This window comes from Idiotropiscis lumnitzeri, chromosome 3, assembly GCF_059441095.1.
Source record: "Idiotropiscis lumnitzeri isolate Australia: NSW breed Sydney's pygmy pipehorse chromosome 3, RoL_Ilum_1.0, whole genome shotgun sequence".
Lineage (NCBI taxonomy): Eukaryota > Metazoa > Chordata > Actinopteri > Syngnathiformes > Syngnathidae > Idiotropiscis > Idiotropiscis lumnitzeri.
In genome coordinates, this window is record NC_142393.1 from 21,692,418 (window position 1) to 21,701,887 (window position 9,470).

The following is a 9,470-nucleotide window of genomic DNA, read 5'->3' on the forward strand; positions in this document are numbered from 1 at the left end:
TTTGGAATACATTTTAATGATTTTCAATTTGATGCTTTTGCCAATTTAAATGATGTTTAGAGAAGATACCATTTTTTTTTTTTGTCTTGAGTTGAGCAAAAATCTCATTTATGAGGGCTAGCTATGACGGCAGCGAATGTCACAACAAGCAATAGTTATCAAAAATTAGCCTTCAAGCTGTTTGGTCCTGCTGCTTGTTGAAATTCACTTTTTGTTAACAAAACTGAATAATTAAAAAAGTTCAAACAAACCCTTTTATTTGCCAACAGTCACACTACAAACAACTCTTAACTTCTGGGACATGGAATGAATGCAAAAGATTTCATCTTAAACCGTGAAGCATTATGGGATGGGGTCAAAATGAGCTGCACAATGCCCATTGAATTATAATGATGCAAAAACGGTTTACAATTTTACTACTACGTTTTCTATGAAGTATAGTTTTTGTTTTTCAATCTTTTTTTACTGGATTTCTTTTAAATAAAGTACAACACTGTAGTGTGCGCTTATTCATAACAAGTTACAGTGTTTTTTGGGATGGTGGAACGGATTAATGGCATTTCCATTAATTTTAATGAGAACAAGTGATTTGAGAGATGAGTGAGTTGAGGATATTAACCAGGTAAGTCAAGGCAGCACTCTGCTGTATTTTACATTTAGTAAGAAAGCCAATTTTGTAATGATGTAGCGTGATAATCATGACACTAAGTATTAGGTTGCCTTCATGTCATCTCAAGAGAGTAGATTAAATTTGTCAGCATTTACATAAAATCTCTAGGAGGACATCTAATCTGAACGAGAAGTGAAGAGATATAATAAAGTTGCTAACAAGTTCAGTCATCTAGGTCATCATCTTGGTCAAGATTGTTGTCTGTCAAGTCCTCGTCAAAATCGTCGCGGTCATCTTCAAAGTCGTCATCATCGTCCTCTGTGTTAACTCTGCCCGACAGGACGTCCTCGATCCAGTCCTCGAGCTCCTCGGCACTGGGTAAATCCTCATCGTTGGACATGTCCAGCCACACGCTGTCCGCCTGGAGTGCACAACGGATATCTCGTTAAGGTCTATCGACTTTACATACTTGATTTGTGTTTGGCTTACATCCGTGACGTTGACCACACCGATCTGAGGCCTGAACAAGTCCAACTTGAAGGTCTTTTCCCAGTAAGTGGTGAGCTAGAAAATATGAGACAAGATGCTGCTCACATTTGAACCATGCTGGGCTTACTAAAGGTGGAATTAGGTTACGGTACATTATGTGCCAATCGGAAGTACATTTAAATCTTGAGATTCGGATTTCAAGCAAATTCCAAACCCTTAAATTTAAGTCTGATTCGAGTCACCTGATATGTCACGAGTCACTGAAATTAACTTCCCCACCTCTGGTGCTTACTGCCTCCCAAGACAACATAAAGTAGGTTTAAACCATGGTACAGACGTTAAGATTTTTTAAATCTTAAGAATTTTTTTTTTTAATCTGTTGGAGACCCCACACATAAAGGAAGAAAATCAGGCATTAAACATTTTTTATTGTATTGTGTGTGTGATCTGCTCTAATAATCTCATCAGAGAGCGCTACACATTAAAGGGACACTTGATTGAGTTTAACATTTGACACTTATATAACAGGTACGCATGTAAAAATGACATCAGTACTGAAATTCACCTCCTAAAAGACTGTAGTGATGACATAACAAATTGGCACGCCCCCTTACAGAGTCTCGCTTGTTTTTTGTTTTTTCCCATCTCAGCAGTAACATTGCTTGCTTTGTCAGTTCTGTAGTTTGAAAACGTGAACAATCGCCTCCCAAAATCAAATGCATGTTACTTCTCTTGTCCACGTAAACCTGTGAAAATATCAAAGCATTCTGCACAATATTTTGGATGAAACCTAAGCTCATATGAGTAAAAAAACATGATCACCTCCCCAAAATCAAAAACAGCGTGCCTGTCGCTTCTTCACTTACACGGGCTGAATGCGCACACGAACCCCAGTGGTGACTGGTTGTAGTTTTCGCACATTTAGCTATGCTAATGTTTTGGTAAGTCACAGGTGTGTGTGGACCAACCAGAGGAAAATCATCAGGGTCAATCCAGACAATGCTGAGATCTGGGTTGTTGGTGTTGTCTCTGGCCACATCCTTTAAGATCTCCAAAAATTCATAGCCATCTAGGAGTGGGGTTGGGGTGCACAACAATTTACAGGTCAACACCTTTTGGGACTAAAGGAGAAGAAAATATTTTCATACCTGGATCCTCCTCTTCAGCAAATGCAACAATATGGATTCCGTCCATGTCATCCTCCTGGAGGTGATTGAAGGGTGGAACATGATTTTTAACACCATTTCTGCATGCGTCACAGTACAAGTATTTGAATTCTATTTACCCATGTCTCAAACATGTTCTCTGCCCGGAGCTTCCTCAAAGTGGCCCTGCAAATGGCAGCAAAATTTCAAATCCAGTGCCGGCTTTGAACAATATGAGTAAAAAGCACCACATTGACCTCCTGTGTTGATTGACAAAGTCCACAATGTCCGCCTCAGACAGAGGTCGGCCAGGCACGACGACGGGCTCCTCCATGAAGGGCTCGTAAAAATTCACCTCGTTCATCTTCAGGGAGAGATGTTTGGCCACCTGAAACACATCGAAATGCTTCAGCGAATCCACACGTCGCATGTGTTACATGTGACAACTTTCTTTTTTGCGCTTACCGATTTATCAAAAGTGGCAAAGAACTTGATGTAAGGTTGAAAACGCTCTGAGGCCTCCTGAAAAGCTTTGTAGTCTGAGAGGTGGGAAGACAGCGTTAGAAACTCTCAGCATGTCGTGTTGGCAGACTGTGAAATAACACACCATGAGTACAATGCACCAGATCGCATCTTGTCTCCAGATCATAATTGCAGTTTGACCTATTACGGGTAGTCAGTGAACTAGATGCTATTTAAAGCCTCTCTTGAGAGAAACCGCACAGTAAAATCAGGAGACAGCAAGATCGAGATCTCATTAAAGGCCTATTGGGATGAAGCGTGGCGCTGTTAGAGGACATGATTTTTGTTCTGTTTGATAGCAAATGAGTGCGTACGAGTAAGGGTGTCACACAGTGGTAAACTAACATAGATCCTCTCCTTTGAAGTAACCAATGAGACGAATGTCTTCCTCTATCCTTTCGAAGGCTCTGAGCTCCATTGCGTTGTTGATTATTTCCACTGGGTCCTCCAGCACCTGCAGAAAGAGGGGGAGGGGCAACACAGTGACAAGCTGCAAGGAATCCGAATAAATTTGTGTATCTAAGCCAAGGGTATTGAAAAGTATAATGTGTCTTAAATAGTCATCACGCATTTTGTTTTCTTTCGGATGGAGAACAACTCCAACAAACTTGTGGGAGTTGTAATGGTAGTTGTGTCTGTTACACTCACATCCAGGAGGAACTCCACAAGAGTGTCTGCTGAGAGTTCGCCATCAAACTCAATGATGCGATCGTCCTTGAAGATGTACAGGCTTCCTACCTCTTCTAGGCCTGACCAAGAATGGTTGAATAAGAGGAGAACACTCTCTGTAGACTGGAGATACAATACATGTGAAATGGCTTACCGAGCTTCTTGGCTACTTTGGCATCCTTCTGAGCGTCCACCATCCCAAATCCAATGTCTTTGTTCTCCAGCACCTGAGCTGTCAGCTAGGTGGTGTTCACATAGAATAGTCATTAAGGTATTTAGTCCTTAAATGTGTTAATAAAAGGTCCAGCGGTTGGAACAAGTTGCATATGTGCAAGTCTTTAGTAAGTCGTGAATCTTAACCAAGTTTTTAGCATGTACTGAGCTAGTGTGGCAAAGATTAAGCAAGTTAAGTCCAGGCAATCCAAACAAAACTATCACAAGATGATGCTGTTTTGTGTCAGATGTTTCTCACCTCCAGGACCAGCTCAGTCATCTGGAATCGCTTCTGCAGGCCTTTGTTGGCAAGTACAGGCTCATGGTAGAATAGACATAGCAGGTCAAATTTCCTCAGAGCCTTCTTGTAGCTGCGCTCGTTGATATCTAACACTCGGTCCCTGCCATCAAAATTGGGGAATTCCAGACCTTCCTCTGCAGCACAAAACAAAATGAAATGCAGGCAGAGGGTACAAAGCAGAGACAGGCGCATTCCCAGCATTGTTGTCCGATGGTGAGAGTGGGGAAAAGTAATCGGGACACATCAAACTAAGGTCTAGAAATGACAATTCAAAACGATTGCACTAATTGTAGCACAATGGCTCCACTTTGTGCTCTTCTTGCTATTGCGCTGTACTTTCTCTAGCCACCTCTCAGCTTGCTCTCCCTCTCTCCATCACCTAGCCAAATCTCATGAGAGGCATTTTTCTCCTCCTCCTCACCCACATACGAGACAGACATTGATAATGACTCTGTCAGTTGATCTGACATCTAGCTATGTTTCATATCAACCGTATATCTTTGACTGTACTATATGTATCGTAAAGTAGCAATTCTTAAGAACACTACTGTTGAGTTGAGATTTTTGCGCCCTAAAACATTCAATATTCGGGGTTAAAAAAAAAAAAAAGAAAAAATAACTTAACTAAATTGAATCTAAATGAGTGGTCATAATCTCATTGAAACCCGCTTGATCTCATGGTTTCAGCTTTACGGTAGGCCAAGTTTTGTGGTGCACATTACCGTAATCCTTGCTCTCAGAGAGAAGAAGTCGATTCCAGATAGACACACGTCTCTTCTAATCTTAGACAAAGCTTTCGCATTGTGAACAATGGAACGCATCTATCTCTGGAGCTTTGTGTTTGTGCTGCAAATGTGCATTTTGTGCTTGCTTTGTGAAGCAGGTACTGTTTTTGTCTTGTTTACTTTACAGTTTCAAACGGTTTTGTTTTCGCTGTCCATTTGTGCCTTTTGTCATTTATTAGCTCGCGAGCTAGCCAGCCACTAGCTAGCTCGGAACTAATCCATCTAAAATTTAATAATCTTTCTGTCACTTTTACACGTCTGCACGCGTGTGCCATTTCCACATTGTAGAAGTCCACGTGAGTTATTTAATGTTCTGCTTTCTATTATTTGTTGTACTGGTCGTGGCGACATTGTTTACACGCGAGTTGATGTTTAGCCTGTTATAATGTAGTCATAGTACATAGTTACAGAACTTTTGAAATGAAAGTCAATCTCAAAGAAAAATGGAAAATATGGTCTGCCAAAAAAAATCAAGGTTGAACTTTTTGGCCATCATTCCAAAAGGCGTGTTGAGCAAACGCAGTCCTGGTCATCACCAAAAGAACATCATATCAAACCTACAGGAGGCATGATGCTGGCAGCATCATGTTTCGGTGTAATCTATAATGATAAAAAAATATCAGGAAAATGTTTTTAAAACGTACTTTATTCAACATTTTTAAAAAAGGCTGACTTGTAAATGGTATAAGCAAACAAGTAGTCCATTCGTCACCTAAAATAAAATAGTTTATGTTCATAAGTGGTTAGAAGAAGCCAGCTTTTCAAGTGTTGTCCCTTTAAACTGACTCAAAAACAGCAACAATAGTGTTTTCAGTTCATGCTCAGTCATTCTGTAAGGAAGGTTAAAAGAAAAGAAAGAAATTAGAAGATTTTGAAAACTAAATAAAAGCCTTGTAGGACATATAAGATTTTTTAGGGGTTAATAAAAGTCACTTTCAATGGTAGCTAGTGTGTGCTGGCTGCCATTTAACTCAAATTTGAATTTGATTGTGTTTTGATTCATTGTAATAATTCTGAATCCAGCCACATTTCAGTTCAATGAGGGTAGGCAAGATTTTGCTCCCACATAACTCAAATTTGGGACGTGTACTTTTCCTCTCAAAAAGACAATTGTCTTTATAAATCACATTAATGGTGGAATTTCTTTTTTTTTATTTAAGGTCCTATCACATAAACCTGGTATTTGAGCAGGGTTATGTGGGTTATCACCATCCTATAGCCATTATTAAAAAAGAAGAGATTCACACATAAGGACAATTCAATGAAAAGCGTGTGGAAGCCAGACTATGATTTCAAGCATTTCTCTGCTCTTTTTCCAGGCAAACAGGCAATACGGGACATGATATCCGAGGCTGTTAAAAGTTATACTCGGTGTAACTCTGCCAACTGCAGTTGCCATCTAAAGTGAGTGTGCTCCTCAACTCTTTAAACAATGATCGACAGAACGTACGTTGACTGACTGATTGATTTTATAATGTTGCTTTCATGAATTTGACATGATTTCCCACTCAAAGCCTGGACCATGCAACTTTGCATGTTCTCCCTACTTTAGGGTCTTGCAGCAAGACTTGGCTCCCTTTAAGGGAGGAATTTCCGAGAATGTCATGGCTTCAACAATCCAAAAAGGAATGGGAACCCACTACCAGATCATTGGACATAAATTGTACAGAGAACATAACTGCATGTTTCCAGCCAGGTCAGTTCTGCCGAGTAACTGACATCCAGACCGAGCAGACGGAATCACAATTGTGTTGCTGTTTTTAAAATGTAATTTCCTTTTGTGTCTTCAGGTGCAGTGGGGTTGAGCATTTCATATTAGAGGTGATTGACAAGTTACCTGATTTGGAGATGGTGGTAAATGTCAGGGATTATCCTCAAATGCCCAACTGGATGAAGCCAACCTTACCCATTTTCTCCTTCAGTAAGGTTAGTGTGACCATGAACAAAAGTTGCAAAGCGATGGATGGCGGAAAATGAATGAAAAAAATAAATCCAATTCAAAACCAGAATTGTGTGTGTGTGTGTGGCATGAGTAGACTTCAGACTACCAGGACATCATGTATCCAGCGTGGACGTTTTGGGAGGGCGGCCCTGCCGTGTGGCCCATATATCCCACTGGACTTGGAAGATGGGATCTAATGAGGCATGATCTCAAAAAGTAAGACTTGAGGATGTCTTTGTGTAACCTGCGGCGGACATTTGCTGACTATTGAAAGTCTAAAGATGTAAACAAAGAATGATGTTTTAGGTCTGCAGCTCAGTGGCCTTGGCAGAAGAAAGAGTCCAAAGGATTCTTCAGAGGATCTAGGTTAGTTGTTCTTTTTATGAAATTTCTTTCAGGTTCTTGTTGTTTTTTTTTTTTAATTTATTTATTTATTTTTTTTAATGTTATTGCCCCAACCAAGTTTTTATTTGTCATGTGTGCAACCTTCTGTCTGTAGTTGATTTAAGCTTTGGATTCATACACTGACCTTTACATACACTCATCATGAGCATTAATGTCTTTATTATTTCTGTTTGATTGATCTTGATCTGACTCTTTATGTATAGTTTTGACCATGTGTGTGGGTTCAAGAAAATCTATTCTGAATTAAAATTTGAGTACCTAATTATTTATTTCTTTAAATCATTGGAGTTTTGTTATTATTCGCACGCTGGAAAAGGAATGGTCCTTAAAAGGCCTAATTCAAAGACATTCAATTGATTTGATGCAAACTGATGAGAGATCAGATTCTTATTTATTTTTAGGCCAGAGTATTATAATGTGATGAACTCGACTTGCCCCTTTTTTCTCCGCTGTTAGAACAAGTCCAGAGCGTGACCCTTTGATCCTGCTTTCTCGAGAGGTACCGAATTTGGTGGATGCAGAATACACAAAGAACCAGGCCTGGAAGTCTGACAAGGTCAGAGTCTCATTTTTCGTAATCTTTTCCTCTCTGTTGCCTGACTTTAAAATATAGTGCTTGATTATGTTTGAAATCTTGGATCATTTATTTTAGGACACTCTTGGGAGACCACCAGCTAAAGAAATCCCACTGGTTTACCACTGCAAGTATAAGTAAGTCATATTTCTTGTCTGTTTTTTTTCCCACAGAAAGAAATGAAACAACTTTTGATTTGTTGAGGCTTGTGATTAATAGATTTTTGTCCCGCTATCGATTTGAATACTGGTTAACATGTCACAGTCCTTAGTGGAATTTCTATTTTTTTCCACAAGGATTTGTTTACTTTGCAAATGTTTTGGTACCTGAAAATATGGCTTGTGTTTTGTCTTCTCCTCCTTCAGGTATTTATTCAACTTCCGAGGAGTGGCTGCCAGCTTTCGTTTCAAGCATCTCTTTCTTTGCGGTTCGCTGGTGTTTCACGTGGGGGATGAATGGCAAGAGTTTTTCTACCCACAGCTCAAGCCCTGGGTGCACTACGTCCCAGTGAAGCAGGATCTCTCTGATGTCAGGTACTGTCCTTTCTTAGGGCCAATTTCTACAAGAAGTTAAATATTTTCAGAAACATATTCTTCCTCAGCTTGTCGAGAATTCTGCGCTTTGCTCTTGCAGTCAATCATAAATTATAAATAAATAAATACATTTATAATATTTAATTTCTAATTTATTTTTATTGTTATATCACATGTGCAATGTATGTATTAAATTTACCATGTTGAAAATGTGTTGACAGAGAATTACTACAATTCGTCAAAGAAAACGATTCCATCGCACAAGAAATTGCCAGAAGGTATTCTACTGTTTTTTTTGAAGGCACTGATGTAAGAGTCTCCAAAAATGTTGTTTGAATTTTTTCACAAAAGCCAGGATTAACCGGCACTATTGGTATTTCTCATTGACGCTTCACAGAGGTATGGAGTTCATCTTGGAGCACCTGCAAATGCATGATGTTTCCTGCTACTGGGAGCAACTCCTCACAGAGTTTAGTCAGCTTCTCACCTACCAACCCAAAAGACGCAACAACTACAGTCAGATAATGCACAAGCCCGGCAAGACTGAGCTATGATCAAGACTCTGTGTGGAATCTGGCTAGCTGTTGTGATTGTAAACGGAACAATTGCTCACTTTTTACCAAATGCAATTTTTGGGGAGCTGAGGGCCACATTACAGTGGAAGCATTAAGTTGAATATGTTGTAGTATTCACATTATAGTGTGCATAGTTTGTATTTGTTTCACAAATGTGTGAATGTTCCACAGTTACAGCATGTTGACTCGACCAAAAAGCTGTGATGACACACCTGGTCCAAGTATGGGACATTGAAACTTTTAAAATAAGGTTGTGTTTCTTGACAATAAAAATGTTGGTACTTTATACAGTATTGACCCAATGTCCTGTGTTTTCTGTCTGTTAATATTCATTCGGATGGTAAATATTTGGATATGTTGAATACTGATTTTATAAATACTCTTTTGGTTATCAGGTTAAAATAATAGGTCTTCTCATTAAACTACTTTCGAAAAGAACAGAGGGTGGTTGGAGTAAGGGCAAATTTGAGGTTGATGATGGAGATTCAGATATGCGAAAAGCACAACATTATGTCTCAGTGATCTGGAGAAAACAAATATCTGTGGTTATTAACCAGTTCAGCAGTTTTTGTTTGTCAGTTCACATATTTATTTATTATTTATTTAGCCAATAGTAGTTTTGTGAGGTCGGCATTGCAAATGAGAATTACGTCTTACTTTTGACTGTATTTTTTTCCCCACTCAATTATCTGTACTTGTACAGAGTG

General features: G+C 39.3%; 2 protein-coding genes across 2 annotated transcripts; one reads left to right on the forward strand and one right to left on the reverse strand.

Annotated features, from left to right (window-relative positions):
- Positions 1–240: 240 nt before the first annotated feature.
- Positions 241–4,314, reverse strand: LOC148340359 (calsequestrin-2-like). Its single transcript, XM_088290367.1, has 11 exons — positions 3,908–4,314; positions 3,590–3,674; positions 3,415–3,515; positions 3,112–3,220; positions 2,710–2,783; positions 2,502–2,632; positions 2,385–2,430; positions 2,248–2,302; positions 2,068–2,168; positions 1,100–1,174; positions 241–1,031 (listed from the first exon to the last, which is right to left on the reverse strand). The coding sequence occupies exons 1-11, from the start codon at positions 4,148–4,150 to the stop codon at positions 834–836; spliced, it is 1,218 nt and encodes a 405-aa protein (XP_088146493.1). The 5' UTR covers positions 4,151–4,314; the 3' UTR covers positions 241–833.
- Positions 4,315–4,703: 389 nt separating this feature from the next.
- Positions 4,704–9,056, forward strand: poglut1 (protein O-glucosyltransferase 1). The gene is made up of 11 exons (XM_088291145.1): positions 4,704–4,832; positions 6,054–6,138; positions 6,287–6,430; positions 6,525–6,660; positions 6,771–6,892; positions 6,983–7,042; positions 7,538–7,637; positions 7,734–7,792; positions 8,021–8,188; positions 8,410–8,466; positions 8,586–9,056. The coding sequence occupies exons 1-11, from the start codon at positions 4,760–4,762 to the stop codon at positions 8,740–8,742; spliced, it is 1,161 nt and encodes a 386-aa protein (XP_088147271.1). The 5' UTR covers positions 4,704–4,759; the 3' UTR covers positions 8,743–9,056.
- Positions 9,057–9,470: the final 414 nt, after the last annotated feature.

What these genes read in the sequence shown, in the direction of transcription:
- LOC148340359 (XM_088290367.1), bottom strand. Translation starts at nt 4,150, where the DNA reads ATGCTGGGAATGCGCCTGTCTCTGCTTTGTACCCTCTGCCTGCATTTC. An exon ending in TGACTGAGCTGGTCCTGGAG is followed by an intron (nt 3,675 to 3,907) that starts GTGAGAAACATC and finishes AACACCACCTAG; the next exon opens with CTGACAGCTCAGGTGCTGGA. An exon ending in GTGTGGTCAACGTCACGGAT is followed by an intron (nt 1,032 to 1,099) that starts GTAAGCCAAACA and finishes TGTGCACTCCAG; the next exon opens with GCGGACAGCGTGTGGCTGGA.
- poglut1 (XM_088291145.1), top strand. Translation starts at nt 4,760, where the DNA reads ATGGAACGCATCTATCTCTGGAGCTTTGTGTTTGTGCTGCAAATGTGC. An exon ending in GGATTCTTCAGAGGATCTAG is followed by an intron (nt 7,043 to 7,537) that starts GTTAGTTGTTCT and finishes CTCCGCTGTTAG; the next exon opens with AACAAGTCCAGAGCGTGACC. An exon ending in AGGCCTGGAAGTCTGACAAG is followed by an intron (nt 7,638 to 7,733) that starts GTCAGAGTCTCA and finishes CATTTATTTTAG; the next exon opens with GACACTCTTGGGAGACCACC.